Here is a 24,364-nt window from a genome sequence, read left to right on the forward strand (position 1 = left end):
TACCTTTCAATTCAAAGAACCTTCCAAACTGACCTGCATTTGGATGGTTTGTATTGTATGCAATTGTTATAATGATTAGAAGTATGTCATTTATAAAAATCATATATTTTTCTCCAGAAAATAACCTTTATAGATATTTTACAGTTTATGAATGCTAGCCCCCCTCCCCTCTCTGCATATGTTATTAAGAGCATATGATCATTTATATTTTGGGATCATATTTGGCAAGTGGTGTATTTTTTAAATAAATAAACGAGTCAGATGCTAGCTGCTACTAACAAGAAGATATATGTATATGTGTTTACACATTTTACAAGATGGTTATTTTATTTGAGAGCATCTATAGTAATTAATTTGTTAATCAGTTGTACCGTAGCTTAAATATGTATTTTACAATTACCTGTGCTATATAAATTTGTTGTAGTTTAAATTAATCTAATGCTTGGTCCAAATGATAAATAATCTTAACTGCCTTATAATTAAAAAAAAAAAAATGCTTAAATATATTTGATGGCTGAATTTCGAGGCAAAATTATTCACTTAGCTGCAAAATGTGTAGAATATTTTCATTTGGCTCGTGTATCAAAATTTAGCTCAAATACTAATACTTTTCTTCATGCACTGGTTTGTTCTTTTGTTGAATTTTCTCATTTAATTACTGATTGTTGGTAGCAATTAATTCTTCCCAAGTTCCAACAATTAAGTGCATAAACTAAATTAAAGTTGACTAACATTATGAAAAAAATGCTAATTTGGCTAATGTAAAGTGTATAAACGATTTATATAATATTGCTTAGATTAAATTTTAGTGTTCCCTTCATACATTTTCAGGAAAAAAGCCCTTTTATTTCCAGATTAAAATAAGTGTAATGCAGACAACACTTTGCAATTTTGAGCTACTGATTTTTAAGAATGGAATTTTCAATTCCCAATATTAAATTAAAGGGTTTTTTTCTCAATACATTTCAAGATATAATGAATCTTTTACCATAATTCTTGTTTTGAAGTGAAATACGCATTAAGAAAGAATAATATGCTTTAAAAAAATCCAAAATTGTATTTCATTTTTTTAAAATTAATTTTAAATTTATATGTTTAAAATTTTTGAATAAAAATTTCCAAAAACTGCAATGTCAATCAAGTTGAACAGCATTATTCCAAATTTTATGCATTCCGTCCAATTTTTAAGATATTTAATAATAACCAGAAGCTCTCAGAATAACATGATTTTCATTTTCTTTAAAGGCATCTATCTATTCTTTGCAAAAGGATTCGATTCTCCAATAAAGGATAAAAATCGGCAACATGGAAAGGAAAGCAAAACATTTTAGATTAAAATATTTTCTTTTTTAAATAAATGTAAAGATGAAAGGATGGGAATTGATACGTGTAACATATTATTCCCCTTACATTTCAAGCTGTTTTGTTTGAGCCATATGGGAATCGATTACAATTTAGAAATGATTCATAAAGTTTTAATTTATTAAGAAGTACAGAAATGGTATTCTGTATAAAATGCAAATTTAAATAGTGTTAAACGAATGCAACTTCATAAAATAAAACTCAAAAGTAACTCCTTGTGTGTGAATATTGCAGTGACACTAAACTTTGATATATATATATATATATATATATAAAAATCAAATAATATATTTAATGAAAGAATAGTCTGTTATTGTTTTGTTAAAATAATTATTATTATTTAACACTTTTTCTGATAATGAATATAAAAATTCTTTAAAATATCGTTTGGCGGAAATTTGTACACAAAAATCAACAATGTTATGCCTATTTGAGTTTCAGTTATAAAGAAATCTTTCAAAAAATAAGCATCTGTTTTTCATATTCCACTTGTTCCGAAAACTTTATTTTAAACTTGTTTTATTAATATTAATTATTATGATTTCTTTTTTTTAATTAAAAATGCAAATAAAAGCAGGGATTCTTATTATTCATTCTTATGTTCTTCTTATTTATTCATGTTTCAGCCCTCCTAATAATAAATATCATCACAAAAATTATCACTCGAGATTTTGACGAATCTCCACTTTTTAGACTTCTCCGAATTCGGGAAACGCATTTTTAGAAAATATCTGTCTGTCTGTGACAAAGATAACTCAAAAATGCTTTGAGTTATATGGTTGAAATTCAGTATACGATCTTAACACCAAATTTGCAGATTTCTATTAAATTTTGTGTAAAATCTGATCAGAGAAAGTCTGACTGTTCAATATAAGTTAATATGATATTTACAAAACGAAGAGAGCTAGATGGATCTAATTCGATGCATGCACATAGTGTAGACACCTATTAAAGTCAAATCCAATAAGGAATTGACCGTCTGTCGGTCTGCACTTTCTGAAACATGTAAACGGGATAATTCAAAAAACCAATGACTTAAATATATCAAATTTGGTGCAGTTTTGTGTCAAATTTTGGTTTTTATCTGGTGAGGAACACAAATCTGGTTTTTGGGTAATATTAAATCCATGCTAGAGATTTATCGCCAAAACACTCGCCAGGGATGGCACGAAAGATTCAGCTAAAATGCTAAATTCATGCCAAAAGTTAATATTCCAGAACTATTGTGCGCCATTACTTTTATGAGAGAGTATGTGAGAAAGTTTTGGGGAGACCATTCCCGCTGGTTTCATATCAAACTGCATTTCGACTGCATAAATAAAAATGTACTTGGTTCAATATCAAAGGACAATTTGGCGAACATTTCTGAATGCACTTCGTACTAGTTCTCAATGTCAATGAGGTTTCCCGCTCACAAGACTTTTGAACTTAACCCTCAAAGAGATATCGTGATATGCCAGTTTTTGATTTTCAATTGTAAGATCACTTAGCTCAACCCATCAGCCAAGAATATCAACAGTCTAGATAACCTATCTTTCTTGTTTCTTATTGTATAAGCAGTAACATATTTCTAATTAACGAATTTCACTTACAGTTTGATAGAAATGTACAATTTTGATATAAAATTCATTAGTCGAAAATCATCTTTCTATCATTATGTTTTTGAGTTACCGTATCCATTGTCAGACATGACTAGTTTTTCCTCACCCAATAAGCTCTCACTCTGGGGACACCTCAAAAATAAGGAGGGGAAGCTTCCAACCTGATAGTTGGTCCTCGACGCTATGGTGGATGCAGAAAAAGGTGGGAGTTGGCTACCTCTCATCGATGACGTGACGTACTTCCCTAGGAAAAGGTTGTGCCGTGGCCGGTGATTGCCCTTTGGACTCAACCACAGTTCTCGCCGGTATCGCTGCCGCGGTATCCGCTCATTCAATTTTATCTGTGTGCTGTCGGAGGAGTCGGGTACTAAGAATTCAGAGGATTTCGGCAATTAGTCTCTTGTGGTGAATAGCATATAAGCCAGTTAACAACTACGCTACCCGAGCAATTGCTTTTGTATCATGGCCATGTTACTGGACTGCGAACGACAAGGTCCAAGGTTCTATCCCTTCTCATCACAATCCGGCACATTGGTGACCTCGGACGATGAACCTTCAACCTGCGTACAGCTGTTGTGGCGCCATCTACCCACAGCAAACCAAAGTCGTCAGATTCACTTGGCGCAGCAAAACCAGAGTCGTCAGACTCACTTGACGCAGCAACAACAACCACTCGCCTACACACGACCGCCATAACGCTTGGCTCTTCTCAAATGGGCATGGGAGCATTAGAATCCACAGAAATAAATATTAAGTTAACAGCCAAAGAATCAAAAAGAAAGATTAAATGAATCCGGCCTGAAGACTTTCTCAAGGGTCACCCTCAGGCCGGATTCATTTAATCTTTCTTTTTGATTCTTTGGCTGTTAACTTAATATTTATTTCTAATTTTGGTTAAGTTCATTCGTGTTTTAGTTGTAGCAGCATTAGCGCTCTCTAAATACAATGTATATTTTATATTTTATTATATAGATTCAGAAAAATTATATAGATGTTTTTGCACATTGTTTATTTATGGATTGATAGTTTCTTAGAATCAACAGCTTATTCATCACCACTCAACAGCCATATTGTTCGTCTCACCTCTGACTCACTGGAGGGAGTGTCTGTGGTGAATAGCTTATAAGCCAGTTAACAACTACACTACCCAAGCAGTTGCTTTTGTATCATGGTCATGTTATTGGACTGCGAACCACAAGGTCCCAAGTTCTATCCTCGCTCATAACATTCGCTATACGCTTTAGACTGTACATTGTATGAGTCTTCTCCTCTCAATAAAGAATCAGATGGGTTTCCCAAAAACTTTCTCGCATATTCTATAATGAAGATGTTATCTCAATGAACGTCTTGCATGGCATTGGAGTACAATATTTGCGAAATATTAAACTTTGCCAAGAATTTAACATTTTTAACGAATCTATTGTGAAATACTTTGAGGAGTTTTTTTATCACCTTTTTTTTCGATTAGTCTCTTGCATGCTGTTAATGGCATTCAAAAATTGATTATTCTATTTTCCAACCGATTGAAACAAAAATTTGCTATAAAACTACATTTGTAGTCACAAAGTATTATACTAAATTTGAGATATGTAAATCATTGCGTTTTTGATTTATCGCGATTACATGTTTTTGAAAATACAGACCAACATATGATCATCCCTTTTCCTCAAACTTTGACAAGTGTAGACAATATAGACATTAAATCTGTGTAACGAATTTTATCTATCTAGCTCTTTTCGTTTTGTAGATATCGTGTAAAATTATATTCGAATAATCGAACAGACAGACTTCTTTTGAATGGACTTTGCTCAAAATTTGATAGTAATCTACACATTTTGTGTAAAGACTGCGTACCAAATTTCATCCATCTAGCTCAAAGCGTTTTTCTGGGTTATCTTTGTCGTAGTCAGACATTCTCCAGAAATGTGTTTTTCAAACTCTGGGAGGTTTAAATCTGGGGGTCGAATTTTTTGACTATTACTATACTTTCTCTATACTTCGTATACAAGAAAGTTAAAAGGTAAACAATTTAGTTTTATATTTCAGCATATTATTAACATGTTAATTATTTAAGTTAATACTTTTTATTTTCAAATCATTCAAAATGCTCTAAAGGGTAGAGCATTGAATCAGAACTAGGAAATTTTCCCCTTAGTAATTTCTTAAGTAGTACGTGATTGCTAAAGAAGGACTTTCCAGAATTTTAAATTGAGTTTTTAATTAAAAAATTAGTAAAAAAAACTTTTTATTGTAATAAATGTCTTAAAATTGCATAATATATATGTAAGCATTATTTTATGCGAAGCAGAATGCAGTTTGAAGACAGTGAAGAGACTTTCGATTTCGTGACGTCGTTTTTATTTCATCTTGGAGAAGCACGCATTATTTACAAGCAGGAGCGACGAGCAGCCCACAGAACACCACAGAAAAGGAATGAGGGAAAAGCTCTTGAACATTTTATCCCTGGTCTTATATCACCTGAGATTTTGATGGGGAAAATATTTTTTTTACAGTGCTAATATTTTATTAAGATTTCGATAGGGATTTTTGCTACACGCGTTGACGAGGTAAGGGCAAACACAGGGATCTTTTACAAAAGAATGTGCTTGTTGGACATTTTTCTAGCCCTTCATACGGAGTGTGGGGAAGTGAGGCTTTTAGCCGATAAAACAATTTTACAAAGCTCTCTTGAATTAATTAAATAGAGAAAGTGGAATTGGATCACGAAATAAGAAAATATTTTAGAATGAAGTTACTATGGGCTAAATTAAGATAAAACCTTGGTAATTAATTAAATGAAATTAGAGTTTAAAATATTATTACATATATATATAATACTGTTATATAATTGCACAAAAACCGTTTTTATATCTTTAAAATTTAAAAAATAAGATTTCCAGTCATATCTTAAGTCATAGTGATAAAAATTTTCTCTTAATTCTTTAATTCCATCCAATGATAATAATTTTCTCTCACTTCAATGATTTTTTTAGAAATATTTTTGAGTTATTTTGCAACAATAACAGTATATCAAATGAATTTTGTTGTGCTATTACGTGCGCATTATGCTACTTAATTTATACTTACACATTTTTACTTTCTCGTAAACGTAGTATAAAGTATAGTAATATTCAAAAAATTCGAACTCGAGATTTTGCGGATCTCCACGTTTTAGACCTCTATGAGTTCGAAAAACACATTTTTGGAAGATGTTTATCTGTCTGTCTGTGACAAAGACAACTCAAAAAAGCTTTGATCTAGACGGATGAAATTGGGTATACGGCCATTATACCAAATTTGTAGATTTCTATCAAATTTTCAGCAAAATCCACTAAAAGGAAATCTGTCTGCCCGGTTATTCGAATATAATTTAGCACTATAACTACAAAACGAAGAGAGCTAGATAGATAAAATAATATACACAGAATTAACATGTATAGTCTAGATACCTGTCAAATTTTAAGCCAAATCCAACATGTGACTGACTGTTTGCCGGTCTGTACTTTCAAAAACATGTAAAAGCGATAACTCAAAGACGCAGGGACTTAAATATATTAAATTTGGTATATCATTTTGTGACTGCAAGTGCAATTTTGATTCAAATTTTTGTCTGAATCGATTGAGAAAAACGCGTTTAAAACACAAATTAGATTTTTGGATATATTTGACATGCCAAGGATTAATTGTCTAGGATAACGCGATAGATTCAGCAGAAATGCTAAATTCATGCCAAAAGTAATATTTCGTAACTTATGTACGCCAGTGCCACACAAGGCGTTCTCTGAAATGACAAGTTTATTAATTATATTTTATAACAATATTCTTGATTTTTTTTTTTATGCTCATGTGTATTGCTATCGTATTACATATATTTTTCTCTATGGACGCTATTACTGCTATGTAATTAAGAAACGAAGTAAAAATAATTAAAAATGAAGTGAAAATAGATTAATCAAGCCTTAAATGTTATCATATTACGAATGAATAAATATTTCGAACTAGAAGTTAGATTTTTTTTAAAAATATTTTTGCACTATTATTATTATTAGAAGAAGGATATTTGTAATTATTCGGGATTTTGAAAACTTAAAACAATTTGTTACCATATATTCTATTGAAGATATCAAAACGAACAGTTCTTACTGCTAATGTTTTATTTATTTATTTTATTTGAAACTATTACATATTTTTGAGCAAGAACACATAGATAAAATGTAAGTCATGACGTGTCTGAAAGCTCTTGTTTACTATTCCATTCTGCTAAAGTTGTTTCCAAAACGTGATAAGTTTATCGGCAAAAAAAATTTGTTCCAGAAGGAGACAGTGGATCGCCATGCTTTAATACACGTGACATCTATTTTTAAATCAGCGGAGAGGACGACTCTCAGCTTCGAAACATCTAATTTTAGGGAATCACCCTATAGTTTTTGGTGCGAAGAGGTGCCTGAATTGGCTTATATATCGCTTTTTTCTTCTTCTTAAATGAAAGAAATTATACTACAGGCTTAAATAAGAATAGATGACGTCGGAAATCGGTTAAAAATAATATAATAATTTTTCGCTACATTTTAAACCGTGCTTTCGGCAAATGCAGAGCTTTATGTTCAAATCCGAGTCTGTTTAGATGCGATAGTGAGTATTATATGTACGATTACTTTGAGAAATTACATTTTAATCAAAAATTTACACATAATAAAATTAAAAGTGTGTGAATGTATTTTCATGTACATATTTAAATTAATATATGCATTTTTCTTTAATATAAATTTTTTGATGATGTATCATTTATTAGTTTTATAAGGAAAAGTATTAATTTTATTTGAGTATCAATATTTTTTTTTGTTTAAAATTTCATATTGTAAAGCATTTTGTATTATCAAAACATCTTTTATGCATGGGATGTTTATATTTCAAAGTAAATTCTTATAATTACAAAGCAGAATTTAAATCTTTTTTTTTAATAAAATATTTGTTCAAAACATAAAATTTAAAACGATGGGAAAATTTTATTTAAAAAATAAATTCTTTATTAGAAATATTAACCTTTATTAATGGTCATAAATATAGCTCTCTGATTTTTTTGGATCATCTGAATATCTTTAGAAGAATTAAAGCGTTTTATTTCATGAAATATTAACCTTTAACAATTAAGTTAATAGTAATAATTCTGAACTGGATATGCTGTTTCATATTCAATTTTTAGAGAAGTAAATTTCAATCTTTTTATCAAAAGGGGGATAAAATGTTGATTCATATTTTGTCATCTAACTTAATGTAGGAGAAGGGTAAGTTTAAAGTTTCCCATAGGAATGTTCTAAAATTAGGGGTAATTGTACAAAAGCTTATTTCCATTCGAGACAAAAACACGAGCCATATGGGAATATTTAATTCAGAAAAAGATATATTTTATAGCGTAAAGGCGAGTGAGCATAAATAGGCCATATATACATACAACCCGTATATATGGCGTTATTATCATATTTTAGTATTCAATAAAAAAATGTATCTCGTTTCGTACCTACACTTTTCATTAAGCATCGATAGTGACAACGTTGACATTCTATTCAATCAGTTTGTATACCTGAGTGACTATTTAGAAGATAATACTAGCCAAAACTGCAAAACAATTGTGAAATTGATTGTGGAAAATCAATATTTTCAGAATAGAAATATCAGTATTTTCTGATCAGTGTACTTTGTATCTATACAATAAATATAAATTACATCTATACTAATAATAAAAGCGAAAACATGTGTTGATGCTTTACAAATCAGACCATATGGTCCTACAGCTACCAAATTTGGAACACGTATACCTTGGAGGGAAGGTATGTGACCTGTGAGAGATTTTTTTAATATTTTAATTAATTAAAAATCAAACTAAATTTTGGCGTTTTTCCGCGATAACAGCTGAAAATATTATCGCATAAAAACACATATTACACCGTTCAATGATACCAATTTAAAAAATGTGCAAATTTTTGTTACATTTTCTTGTTTTATTTATTTATTGTCTGATTTTTAACAATAGATTACATCGTAGTGCCGAAAATATTCCCACTCAGAAATAATCTTTGAATCTTTTTAAAATCAAAGAAATTTTCTTTCAATGGCGCTAATTTAGTTGCTGTAAAATTCTTTACTCTAGATTTAATTAGCTGTTATACATATTTTTAAATATAATTATATATATATATATATAAATATAATAAATATACATATGAATATATATTTTTATTGCTTCATCAAATACTTTATTGTGCGATTTTCTTCCATTGCTGAAAGCTAAACACGGATTCTGTTTAATATTTATGTTGTTTTACAGGATGAATAAAAAGTGAAATTATATGCTGTTAAATTTAGAAGATAGATGAATCGGTGATTTATGTATTTAATAACGCTCTGATAAGAAAATAGTATCCATTAGAAAAGCTCACGTATATAATAAACCGATCAACTCAACTTTTATGCCGGTTCATCAGTATTAATTCTTGTTAAAATTTTCAATTAAATATTTTGGTGTCATAGTAGGTTTTTCAACAAAATATCTTGAAGTTTCAAATTTTGATAGTCTTATAATTCACTTACATTATTATGTAGGCTTCAAGCGGTTCTGTTTATTGTATTACGTATCTCTCGCCGGCGTCCTGGCATAGGGGTAGCGCGTCTTCCCCGTGATCTGGGCGTCCCGGGTTCGAGTCCCGGTTTGGGCATGGTTGTTCTTCTGTTGTTTTATCTGTGAGATGTGTGAATGTGCCCTCCTGTAAAAAGGGGTTGTGCAAGCGAATGAGTGATGCGTGAGTGGCAAAATCGTACTCTTGGCCCTGGTTGGCGCTGCTATAGAAAATAAGAGACGTTTCCCCTCAGGCTTAAATTGCTGTCTTCATGACAGCGGGCTTGTCAGTGGCAAGTGCCATAAGAAACAAACAAACGTATCTCTCTCTTAATTTTCTATCAGCGCCCGAAAAATTCATTTTTAAATTAAAGTGGAAATTAATAAACTACAATTAATATAAAGGCATTTTTTTTACTGTAGCCAAGCCTGTCTTTTCTAAAAAAACATTAGTATCATTGAAAGGATTATTTTTTGAACTTCAATATGATGTAAAAATTAATTTTGTTCTGTAATATTTTTGGAAGTTATAGCTGAAAAACGCCAAAATTTCATTTAATTTTTAATTAATTAAAATTATAATTAAAAATTTTAAAAAAATCTCCCCAAGATGAACATTTAAGACCTCCAAAGTACACATGTACTTAATATGGTAGCTGCAAATCAAACGATCTGGTCTGTAGAACGCCAACACACACACATATATATTCAGCTTTATTATTATAGAAGAATCTAATTGAAATTCAATATAACTAATATCTCCTAGGAATCAACTGATCATAAAGATGATTAATTTCTAATAAAGATATAATGTCTTATATACATTTGCGAAGTCATGTCTTATATACATTTGTGAAGTCATGTCTTTTAAAGATATGCAAATATATAATTGCTATTCCAGTTCACTAGAGTATTTTCTCCTGTGCCCATCTCAACAGGTCAGATAAAGAAATAGGTTGTTAGTAGAGATAATTGAAACAATTTATATTTGTCATTATAATTTTCAAAAGTTTTGCGCCCCTCTTTTTATAATTATATGTAAGAAAAAAAAATGATATAATTAAAACAACAAAATCAACTTTAAAATATGATTAGGCATATATATTTTTTCTTGTTTCTTTTTTTATTATTCTGGTACATGTTCATTTTATTAGATAGCTCAAACGTCATTGATTATTTTTATCAGCTTAAGATAAATTGTTATCTGCCCTTTCACTTTTTCCTCTTTACCTTTTACCTTTGCCTCTTTCCACTTATCCTCTCACTTTTTTTTTATTTACTTAGCACTTAAACGATCAATGCCAATGTTTGGAAATTATGGCAACCCTTGGTGAAGATATCTCGATGATCTTGAGAACTTTGAAATATTTAAAAAGTTATTAAGACATTTTTTAAAGGTTTTTTTTTAAAAATTAGAAACAAACGGATTAGATGGAAAGGGGGCGAAAATTAATTACTATGCACTGGTAGCCACTTATCATCGCTATGTCACTAATTCTAAATGATGAAGCTAACGAAGAATATATCACTTCTTCAAAGGTAGAAATCATTTGAATTTGACGTATATCTAAAAATATAAAATTTATAGGTTTCAAATTAGGAAGAAAGAATTATGTTTTCCAAATGTTTGGAACATGGATGTTCTTTTTATTAACACTTCGTTAATGCATACACCACATAATTACTAGCTGACTAGTCCGACCCACCCGTAGGCACACAGATAAAACTGAATGACCGGACCACAGTGACAGCAACATTAGCGGAAACTGTGATCGAGTCCTAAGTAGCCATCGCCGGCCTCGGTACAACCCTCCCCTTGGGAAGTACGTCCCGTCATCAATGGTAGGTAACCAACCCTCACCTCTTTCTGTACCCCCGAGGGCGGCGAGAACCAATCACCATACCGGAAGTTTATCATTCTCATTTTCGAGGTTCCTCCCTTCACATAAATATATCTTTGGCATTTTCAGTGAATATTAATTATATTTAATTAGACGCTTCTTTTAAATTAAATTTTGTGATACCTTTTCTTCTAAAAGTTTTTGGTATCAGGATGTCAAATTATTAAGTCGTTTCGTGGATATCTTTCTTTAAATGGTTTTCTTGCATGAAAATGTTAATTTTTTTCTTAATATTAAAATGCATCGAAAGCATTAAATAAAGATTTTAATCAACCAATTTCGAAAATGATATATAGTATAATATTTACTACTTAGTTTTAGAAACTTACTATCGGTCGTTGAATATTATTGTTTCGTTGTTCAGATGACTGATAACAGCTGGTGTTGTGCCGTTGACTGATAACAGCTGGTTATACGGAATATGCATGTATTGTGCTTTCAGTGAGTCAGAAATTCAAACACAGGTCAGTGTGAATGATTCAATACTTAAACACTGGAACGACAACAAACAGATACGTTGAAATATGCATAATTTCTGAAGTATAGGTTTCATGTAGGAGGAAAGATAAAAACTCGTGATTAGTTTTAATCACATCAAGAAATTTATTTTCGTAATCATAAAGAATTTATTTTCAAAAACTGGCAAAGAAAAAACAATTCTTAGTAAAATAAAATAATGTCTTAAAATAGTCACAAAGTCTTGGTTTTATAACTCGCTGCCTTAGTGGAAATGTTTCGTCTAACATAATTTGCTGATCAACTCTCATGATTTGGAAGATGGGAAAATCTGTAAGCTTATTGAAAAAAAAAAAAAAATATGTCTTGCAGTTAAACAACGGAATACTGGTTTTTACTTTCTCGTATGCAAAAAGGAGAGAAAGTATTGTAATCATCAGAAAATTCGAAATTGACATCTGTACGAATCTACGTTCTTGACCTCCATAAGCTTTAAAAACGCATTTATAGCCTTTGCAATACACTATCTTCTTTTTTGGATAATTGATGGCGATGCCTGATTGGTAAGCACCCATAATGCATTGCGATTGTAAATAATGAGATGAGATGCTGTTTGTTTGTGTTCGTTTTATGTGAAATGTGATCATTAAAGAAATGTTCACGAAAACATACGTCTTTTTGCTTCCATTGCACGGATCATAATAATTTTCATTCCACCACACATTTTTAAAAAAAATTCTGTCTGTCTATCCATCTGTTTGCCTGTCTGTGACAAAAGTAACTGTGTGGTGAAAGCTTATAAGCCAGTTAACAGCTACGCTATCAGAGCAATTGCTTTTGCATCATGGTCATGTTACTGGACTGCGAACCACAAGGTCCCAGGTTCTATCCTAGCTCATCACAATCCGCCACATTGGTGACCTCGGACGATGAAACCTTCAACCTTCGTACAACTGTTGTGGCGCCATATATCCGCAACCAAAGTCGTCAGACTCACTTGACGCAACAGCATCAGCAACCACTCACTCATACACGCTCTCCATAACGCTCTGCGCTACTCAAATGGGTACAGGCGCATTAGAATCAACAGCAAATACATCACCCCTCAATAGCCATATTGTTCGTCTCACCTCTGACTCAGTGGAGGGAGAGTCTGTGGTGAAAGCTTATAGGCCAGCTAACAGCTACGCTATCAGAGCAATTACTTTTGTATTATGGTCATGTTACTGGAATGCGAACCACAAGGTCCCAGGTTCTATCCTAGCTCATCACAATCCGCTACAACTGAAAAACACTTTGAACAATTATGGTATAGATAAATAAAAGTAAGTACACAGATTTACTATCTATATTGAAGACACCTATTAAATCCAACAAGGGGTTGAATGTCTATCCGTCTGTTTACTTTCAGAAGCATGTAAAATGTGATAACTCAAAAATGCAATGACTTAAATGTATCAAATACGGTATAGGATTTTGTGACTACAGTTGTATCTCTATGTCAAATTTTGGTTTCATTCTGTTCGGAAAAAATGCGTCTGAAATACAAATTCGATTTTCGAATACTATTAAACCACATAACAGGGATTAATAGCTAAAAAACATATCTAGGATGACACGATAGATTCAGTAAAAATCTAAGTTCGTACCAAAGTATTGTTTGTTTATACCACTATTGTTTGTTTATACCAAGCAAGGCGTTCTATTTTTTTTATCCAAGGTCCACAATTTTTTGCAAGTGGTGGGAGATAACACTTTTATTAGAGAGTATGCGAGAAAGTTTTGGAGAGACCATGCTAGCTAGTTAACCTTGAAATATTCCTCAAAGGTTGGGGGAGAAGAGAAAGAAAGAAATTTAGAGCATGAAAAACAATTTTGGCGCATTTTTATACTGAAAAACAAAATGCTATAATTAAAAAGATTGCTAAATGCTATAACAAAATGCTATAATTAAAAAGATTGCTAAATGCTATAACAAAATGCTATAATTAAAAAGATTGCTAAATGCTATAACAAAATGCTATAATTAAAAAGATTGCTAAATGCTATAACAAAATGCTATAATCAAAAAGATTGCTAAATGCAAAATGCTAAAATTAAGAACAGAAATTATTACATTTAAAGGAAGAGGAAAAAAAATGCAAGATTTTGAAAAATGTAAATAAATCATATTTATAAGATTAATATTATTTTTTATTAACATTAAATATTAAAACAATACCCGCAAAGATATTTAACACTTTCCTTGATTAATTATGATGTATTCGAATTCAAAAGCTGAATATCGTATTTGATTGATGTTTGAATTAGTAATTTGATGCTTTTTAGTTTCGCGGAAACTCTCTAGCGATTATTGCCATCTTACATGTATTTCCTAAACAAATGCATCCCATCTTTACATTTTTCAAAGAAATTTATCGAACTGTATTGGTAATATATACAGTTTGAAAATCTTTCTTTTTATATTGTATTCATAGAAAATTAATAATAATTCACATATGAATGCTATACTTGTAAAATTGAAAAGATGTTAATGGACAAGTCACTAATATTTCTGATAACTATTTGCATAAGGAGTTAAAAGACGTATTTTTTTAATGTAACATTTTTTTTCTTGATATAATTGCTGAAAATTTTCTCAGATATCCCGGCCACGGTTCGCCATCGATTTTATTTATAAAGAAAACTTTGAATCGAAAAGTTTGTAAGTGCCTCATGTAATTGCTCTATCGGTTGTAAAAGTCTTTCGTCAATACAACGATCGACGTTTCCGAATCAAAAGACTATTAAAAAGAACTAAATGCGCTCGATACTAAATTTTAACTCATTAATATCACTGTAAAATTTTTACCAACACTAAAAAGAAGAATACCTTCAAGTAAAAGTATAAAGTTTGCAACTGAAAAAAAGCAGTAACAATTAAGGCAAATATTTTAGGAAATTTAAAGAAAAAAAATCATTTGCAGCGATTTTATAGAAATACTAGCCGCCTTTGACGACCAGTCGGTTCGCCAATCTTAATGTTCATTTAAACTTTAATAATGAAATATTTTACGCAATTCCAACTTTAATAGATTCTTCATCAAAATATATTAAAACTTCAACTTTTGATAGTAATATAATTCACTCATAATATTATAAAGGCCTTCAGTCATAACGTAATATGTATCTCTCTAATTTTCTGTTACCTCTCGTAGAATTTATGCTTTAAATTAAAGTGGAAAGAATTGATCTGCAATTAATATAATAATATTTTTTACTGAAACAAAGCATCTTTTTATAAAATGATTACTGATAACAGAGTTACTGAGCGTTTAAACTTTATGGGCACTAAAGAATATCTTTCTTAATTTATGTAATATCTCAAGAATTTGTCAACAAAATTTTCTCAGATTCATCATGAACAGATCAATTAATTAACAATGTTTAATTTTAAATGCATTAAATACTAAGAAAATAAAATGAATCGTTTAAAATAATCGGTCTAAAACAGGTTTATAAAAACTACTTGAAAAACGATGTACTTAAAACTATAAGCATATACAAAAAAATATATAACTAACATAAATCCAATTTAATTACAAAAGCATGCAACTAACCTAAAAATAATTTAAATCATTGAAAACAGGTTAAAAAAAACTATTTAAAAAACAATGTACTCAAAACTATAAGCACAGACAAAAAATATATAACTAACATAAATACAATTTAATTACAAAAGCATGTAACTAACCTAAAAATAATTTTAATCATCCGTTGATAATGGTTGTCATGTCAACAATCAGAACACAATGCGCATGCTTGAATTTTCAACGCCAGTTACGGTAACACAAATGCGTGAATTTTTCTACGCCAGTTGGGGTAAAGCTATGCAGATTAGAAATTTTTAATTTCCTTTATTCTGCGTTATTTTAATTCAAAAGTAATTCAGAATGAATCTGAAAGATAGATTAATTAACAATGCTTAATTTTAAATGCATAAAACATTAAGAAAATAAACAGAATCGTTTGAAATAATCCGCCGAAAAATGTTAACCCTAGCCTCATTACTGTTGGGGAAAAAAACTGAAGCCTTACTCATTCGGCGGTAGGGAAAGTGGAAATTTTTTTTGGCGGGAAAGTTAGTTTTTAATTAATAATTAAAATTCTAATTAAAAATTCAAAAAAAGGGACCCCAGGTGCACATTCCCGACCTCTAAGGTATACATGTACCAAATTTGGTAGCTGTAGGTCAAACGACCTGACCTGAAGAGCACCAACACACACACACACACACACACACACACACACACACACACACACACACACACACACACACACACACACATACACATTGAGCTTTATTTATAAGTATAGATTAAATTATTGAAACAAGAATGTTATTGATAAAATATTAAGACGATGTGGAAAAGAAGAAAGCGCCATTTATTCTTCTCCTAAAATATAAACTTCCGTCTGTATCTTCCAAAGAGTATAAATATTAAAGAAATATTTTTTCTTTATTATTTATAAGGGTATTTATAATTTATTATTAACAGGGATATTATTTATATGGGGACGTTTTTCGTTATTCACTAACATTTTATCCATTAGTGATAAAGAAAGCTTATTTCATATTCCATTGAGACCCTTCAAGAATGAATAGACCAGATTTTCACTTTAACTGGAATAACCCCGGTTAGAGAATCTGTCAGATTAGTTTTATTATCAGGTGACCTTGGCGGATTCTCCATTTGGCAGTTGCCTGAAGAACAAATACATTAAAAGGAATAGCATTAATGTTATTATTGTTAGCAGTTAAATAAATAACTTTTTAAAAAATACAATTCTCTGAATTATAAAATTATTTAGATTACAATGAGAGTATGTATTGTATTTTAAAATCATTATTAAATAAATTAAAATATAATTAATTATTTATTTATAATATATTTAAATATTAATTGATCATGTTATATTCCATTTGACAAGTTCTATAAAGTATTAATTTTTAAATGTTTTTGTTTGTAAGTAAGGAAATCGTTCTTATAATTCTAAGTAATCACGGCTTCTTTTTCAATAATTTTATTACTTAAGTCTCTTTTTCCATGGCATACTTATTAAAACATAAATAAAAAAAAAGTATATTTTCACAGTTATTAATATCAAATATATATATATATATATATATATCTTAATATATATAAATTACGCGTCACGTTGTTTGTCCGCGATGGACTCCTAAACTACTTAACCGATTTTAATCAAATTTGCACACCGTGTGCAGTTTGATCTAACTTAAAAGATAGGATAGCCCCTTTTTTGAATTTTTAATTAGAATTTTAATTATTAATTAAAAACTAACTTTCCCGCCAAAAAAATCTTTTCATTTTCCCCATCGCCAAATGAGTACGGCTTCAGTTTTTTTTCCCAACAGTCATGAGGCTAGGTTTAAGATTTTTCGGCTGATTATTTGAAACGATTCTGTTTATTTTCTTAATGTTTGATGCATTTAAAATGAAACATTGTTAATGAATCGATCTTTCAGATTCATTTTTAAGTACTTTTAAATTAAAATAAAACAGAATAAAGGAAATTAAAAATTTCTAATCTGCACCCCAATCTGTTACCCCAACTGGCGTAGAAAAACTCACGCATTTGCGTTACGTTTCGAATCCGAATGTTCGAATTATTTATGATCCTATCCGAAAACGTTTCTCAGGAATAAGATATCATTTTCCACAATTATTTTTTAATGCATACAACAAATTTGATACGTTGCAACGGATAAAGTATCACGATCTTATGTTTGAATTTTGTATTACTGTGCACGGTGGCAATTCTCAGAAATAAGATATTTTATTTGAAAATGATTAATTACAAACGCTTTAACGGATCACTGATTAATATAACATACTAAAATTCTGCTTTTTTTAATTATAAAGAAGTTTGGAAAAATACTTGGGGGTGCACACGGATAATTATTACTTTTCGTTTTGAATGAATTCCGATTCTTTATCTGACTGTTTACTAAGAAAAATGTTGTGCGGCAATAACATATGTTACCTTCATTGAATTTTCAATTAAATGATTTTATTTCTTTTGTTAAGGATATCGTAAAAAAGGTAAGTGAACGAGCCAATAATAAGTTCCTCTAATCGGATAATAAAATAATATTAACTCATTTGTATGCTAAATGAAATTTAATCATTTTTTATATAAATTATTGAAGATATGATAATAAAAAATGGTTACAATAATCGTTTCAGTTTTCCATTTCTTTACTAATAAACTGCATGTACATATCAAGTTATGTCAGCTATCACTCACTTCAGCTACAGTGCTTATCATTATTTAATAAATGTTTCTGAAACTGATTTCATTTTGTAAATGAATTTTGAATTATTGCAAGAGATAAATATATCAATGACGGAATAAATCTCATTGCAGCTTCATGTGTGGAATGTAGAACTTTTTTTTTAAAAAAAAATCTTACCTTTAAGCTCAGGAAGCCAGAATCTGTATCACTGAACTTAGAGGATTTATTATACATCATAAAGGGTTTATACTAAGAAGGAAGGTATTAAAAAGGAACAATTTATTTGTTCATTATTTGACAGTCACAATTATCTGTTAGCTCCAAGCGATTCTAACAGATGGCGGTATCTGTTGACTGGATTGAGTAAGTATTCTAACAGATGGCGCTGTGTTAAAAGTACCAACGTTTCACATAAGCTACAATTTAATGGCATAACCACCACGTGTTGCTGAGGCTAAAGTATAAGTTAAATTTATTTCGTAGTAAACGCAATACAATGAAATTCAATTGTTCTTACTTTTTCAATTTTTGGTATTAGCATAGCCGACCACGTGTTATTTAGACTGAAATATAAATTGAATTCATATTATAGTAAAAGTAATACAGTGGAATTCTTCTTGCTTTTTAATTATTAGTGCTTCATTGTTCAACAATCTTTAATTAAAATGCATGTTTAAAACAATCATTCTTATGGCAAAGTATTGAAACACTTCGATTGGCCATAAATATGCGCGTACAATTTCAAAATGATCCATCAGCACAAATATTTTCTGAACAATTACTAGATATTGGGGACGGTAAAATAGAACTGCAACCAAATACGTAATGCATTAAACTACCAGACAATTTCTGCACTGTTCTTCAGGGGAAAAATGAATTGATTCAGAGTATTTTTCCGGATATACAGAGTAATTACTTGAATCATAACTGGCTCAGTGATCGGGCTATTTTGGCAGCCAAAAATGTTGATGTTGACGAAATTAACTTCCAAATACAACAGTTGTTACCAGGCTATCTGATGTCTTTTAAATCAATCGATACTGTTGCTGATGAAAATGATAGTGTAAATTTTCCACTTGAATTTTTAAATTCACTAGATATACCTGGAATGCCACCATATAACGTTCGATTAAAGATTGGTTCACCTATTATTCTCCTGCGTAATTTGAATCCACCTCGATTATGTAACGGTACGCGTTTGGTCATCAAAAAGATCACCGGAAATATACTTGAAGCTACCATTTTAACTGGAAAGTTTAAAGGAGAAGTGGTCCTGTTGCCACGTATTCCGATGATACCATCAGAATCTACGATACCCTTCAAAATGTTACAGTTTCCAATTCGTTTAGCTTTTGCCATGTCTATAAATAAGTCTCAAGGCCAAACAATGTCCATTTGTGGTTTAGATTTGGAAAATCCATGTTTTTCTCATGGGCAACTATATGTTGCATGTTCACGTGTAGAAAAACCGTCAAATCTATTTGTGTTAGCTAAAGACAGGTTAACCAAAAAGATTGTGCACCGATTAGTGCTAAATTAAATTGAAATTAAAAGTATTTATAATTCAAAATAATAAACATTATTGTCAAAGATTTAAAACTATCTGCCCTACCTCCCTCATTTATAAGTTTAAGTGTTACGTGTTTTTTACTAACAACTTTGTAATGTACTCATTTGTTACAAACTTGAATACAAAAAATAAAGAAATTTAAATTTATTTTTTTGTATTGATTTTTGCTCAATATCAACGGTAGTAGAAAATCAATCATGGAGGTCCTCATGTTTTTTTACAAATGGCATCTGTGTAAAAAAGCATGGTGGTCCCCATGACTGGTGTTCTCCTACCGTTTGCTTTGAATAGTTTACTACTATGTAATATAACAAAAACCTTAGCCACAGCAACGAGTGGCCGGGTCTGCTAGTATATATATATATATATAAGTAACCAATCTAAAGTAAGAAAAAGTTTTAAAGCGAAACTAAAATGAAAACGAAACAAAACAGTTTCGAAATCGCAACTAAAATTTATTACCTATTTAAACTAAAACCAAAAAGGAACTTCATAGTATTTAGAGAGCGCAATTGCAGCTACTTCTAAAACACAGATGAATTGATACTAAAGTATTAGAATCAAGTTAATAGGAAAAACAAAAATCAAATAAAAATTAAACCAAAAAAATTATTAAAAAAGAATCCGGCCTGAAGACTTTTTCAAGGGTCACCCTCAGGCAGGGATTCAAATAAAGGGATTTTTTCTGTGAGGATATACAGTTATAAGTCTAATAATGATTCCTCGTGACCCGAAAATCCCCTGAAATTATGCTCAAGAGATATACCATTTTAACAGAAAGGAAATACAAAATAACAAATTAGAAAAAAATAACCACAAAGTAAAAATACAATAAAAACAATAACAAAAAAAAACAGCATTAAAATTAAAATTAAAATTAAAAACGAAAAGGCCAGAACATACCATGGTATGTTCTGGCCTTTTCAGGGATCGCCAATATAGCAAAATAGTATACGTTTTTGTTTTCATGTCTTCCTAACGGGCGAAATTAATTAGACTCTGAATACAAAGTTGCATCGTACAATCAAGAGAAGTGATAAAATACTGGTAGTGAATCATCCAAGGAGGCGGGTCAAAACTATCCTATTACAGCTCCGAGCGATACTGCACACGCGCAGAATTCTGCGCGAATTCTGTATCTGTGAAAACAAGATTGTAGTTGGGAAGAAAGTGCATAATATTTCGATTTACAACAAATTTGCAGAAAGTTTTATAAAAAAAAAAAAAAAAAAAAAAAAAAAAAAACCTTCGTACTATTTTAAAATTCAAAAAAGAAAAAGAAAAAAAAATTAAATAATAGTATGAGCCTGAAAGCAAAATTAAGCAAAGTTGTAGAAAAATACAATATTTAGATCTTTTTTCTGACAAGGGGGAGGTGGAAAACCTTTAGGTTAATTATTTTCTCAATAAGTTAACTATTTAATCCTTTCTACAGTTTTTAATTGGATTTTTGGAGTATTCTCTTTTTCTTATACTAATACAATATAATATTTTTTATACTTCATTGAATAATTAAAACTGAGTGATTTTTTATATCTGCCTTGTTACCGATTGAGTGCAAAATATGATTAAGATCTATAGTGTTGGTCATAAGACCACATATCAGTTTTCAATTTTCTAAATCATTGCATTTTTGAGTTATACACACAAATATATTGTTACAAAAAATTCCGTCAGATGGGCTTTCGGTGAACAGTTCAGTAGGCTTAGTAACAGATAAAGATGTTTTATTCTATATAAAAAACAAGAAGAAACAACAATAAAATACAATGGAAGGGTTTATAAAAACAGCACTTTCAATTAATAGCAGCACATAAGCAGCAAATTGCTATTAAACAGCCGTAACAGCACAAAACATTCAGAGAGAGAGAGCTGGAGATCAACACTTAGTTAAATTACTTTCCTTTTAATTCGACTGACCCTTCCTCTCTTCTTTGCCTTCATTTTTATAGTTCACATCACAGAGCAGTGAAAGCTCTAGAACAAATATTGGAACTCGAGTCCTAATGAAGATACCGCAAAGACACTCAGTCATTCGAGATCCTCCAATTTTATCCGACAAGTCGCCATATTCATCGTGAAGTCTTCAAATGGTTGCCAGGTTTGGGCGTCATTAACTCGCTATCCATTCAGCATCCGTTAAAGCTATCTGTAAACTTCTGTAGGGAATAGCTTATAAGCCAGTTAACAACTACGCTGCACGAGCAATTGCTTTTGTATCGTGGTCATGTTACTGGGCTGCGAACCACAAGGTCCCAGGTTCTATCCTCGCGCATTCCAATTCGCCACACTTCTCTTCCTTACTGCGAGATTAGATATGCACTGAAGTAATATTACAGATAACAATGCAGAAGATCAATCAATTTATTGATGGATTGGATTCAAAATTTGATACAGATGTGCGCATAATTCGAATGATAAATAATTAATGCTTACTTTCATATGTTTAGCTACTTATGTGTTTAAGTTATCGTGTTCGTATACACAGTGACGGATAAATAAACCGATTTTCCATAAATTGATTTCTCGAAAATCATGAAAAATGTCTGGAACTTTAGTGAAAAGGCCATATATTAAATTTCATGTCTGTTATCTTCTTATGATTTTGAGTAATCGTCTTCAGAGATTGACAGACAAGCAAATAATAATCATAAAAATGTGATTTCAGCGAGATCAGAAACGCAAAATCATCAGAATCTTGATTTCTTTTTGATGATTACACTTCTTTCTTTTAGAAAAGAAAGACTTAACTATTTTCTTTTACAAAAATATTTCTTTTCTTTACGAAAAGAAAGCATTCGAGAAAGGATAAGAAAGATGAGAATAACTAATTTTAGAAACAAAATATTTTAGTTTATTTGCAAATTAGCAAAGTATTTTTAAATTTTAATAGACATGTAGTAGATAACATTTTAAAAACCTTTTACAGTTCTGTTACTGTGGTATGCATTTCCTTAATTTCTATCATTTCACCTAAAATTTGAACTATAATGTGAAAAAAAAAAAATCTTGCTAAAACTATTCAGAATGAAAACATTTAATGCCAGAATAATTTTTTACAATTAATTAAAAAATATATACAATTTAAAAAAAGTTCATATAATGCATTTTAAAGCAAAACCTACTCATCATGGGAAAATGTCTTATTTTCAATAATTGAAGAAAAATTTATGATGTAATATTTGTAGCAACATATAAAACGATTTGCAAATATATTGTAAAATAAGCTTAAAAGTACTTTTCAAATTTAATTCAAAACAGAAAAAAAAAAAAAAAAAAATCTCTTTACAGCAATTAAATTGGTATAATTATAATGAGAATTTTTTGAATTTTTAAATGGTGTGAGACTAATTTTTGTTCTAAAATATTTTTGGCACATCTGGTGGGAAAACTTCACTATTTCGCGTAATCTTCAATCATTTAGAATTCCAACTAAATTTGTGCACACACACAAAATTCCCGCCATCTAAAGTTCAAGTTCACGCCGAATGTGATAGATCTACGTCTAATAGAACAACAACGCACGCACAGGCCAATATATATGTTATTATTAGTAGAGATAGAGAAACGGAAATTGTGTAAAATGTAAATGTAATTTTTCACTAAGAAATAAGGAGAATCAAAAGCAGTTTTATGAAATCACCCTTTTTTTTCTATTGCAGTTATTAGTATATTATCGTAAAATGAAATTACTTCTTGTATGTTATCGTAAAATGATAATGGAAATCACAAATGAATCAAAATAATCGTCAAAGGTGATTTTTGTAAAAAATAAACTAGGAACAACAACAACAAAAAAACTGAATTATGATATTTTGTTTCCAAATAATCATGATTTATTTATTGATATCAATAAATCTTTTAAAGACATTTTTCTATTTCCTTTAAGATTCATTCATCTTCTCATTTATTAACTTTTTATTCAAGTTCCATACATTTTTTAACTCAAAGCCGGCTTCTGTAGTATTTTTGTACTTAAAAAAAAATAAGCATTGCCGCCAACAGATGCCAAGTTGATGCGCTTTAGAAAAGCACAAGTATTGCACGTTTTTGTGACGTCTGGAGGTGTGATTCTGACGTTGTATTTGCGCACGCATATCTGGCGATTGCAAGGCATTGCAATATGTTTACTTTTCAATATTGAAATAAGCAGTCTTCAACTAAATTTTATCCTGAGCGTACGTTACATTTCTGCTGTTATTTATATAAAAGTTGATTGTTTGTATCTAATATTTGAAGCATATTGTTGTATAATTCATACTTATTTTTAGCAATCAGTTAATTTATTACTTTTTAAAATATATGCCTCGTCGTTTATCGAGAGGTTTAACAGTTTTTGATAAATTGCTGAATCAGAAATACCTGTCCCAATCTACTTTCCGAAATTCGGTATCAATGGTTTACACAAAGTAAGTTTATGCCCGGTATTAGATATTTGTTGCTTCCCAAGTCATAAAATATTTTGCGATACTTGGGTTATGCAGCTTTTATAATTTTGTGTATTTTGATTGTTTTCATTGTTGATTTCTATTATATATACTAATGATGTAAAGAAACATCGTA

At 30.2% G+C, this 24,364-nt stretch overlaps 1 protein-coding gene across 3 annotated transcripts in view; it reads left to right on the plus strand.

Moving 5' to 3' along the window:
• The first annotated feature begins 7,472 nt into the window (after positions 1 to 7,472).
• LOC129965474 (choline kinase alpha-like) overlaps positions 7,473 to 24,364 on the plus strand; it is a 97,410-nt gene continuing 80,518 nt past the window's right edge. Inside the window, exon 1 of one of the 3 annotated variants that reach the window (XM_056079372.1) lies at positions 7,473 to 7,595. In XM_056079372.1, the coding sequence (XP_055935347.1) occupies positions 7,588 to 7,595 (8 nt within the window). In that variant the 5' untranslated portion in view covers positions 7,473 to 7,587. The other 2 variants (XM_056079373.1, XM_056079370.1) reach the window with 2 other exon arrangements.

The sequence above is a fragment of the Argiope bruennichi genome, chromosome 4, assembly GCF_947563725.1.
Source record: "Argiope bruennichi chromosome 4, qqArgBrue1.1, whole genome shotgun sequence".
In the NCBI taxonomy this organism is placed as follows: Eukaryota; Metazoa; Arthropoda; class Arachnida; order Araneae; family Araneidae; genus Argiope; species Argiope bruennichi.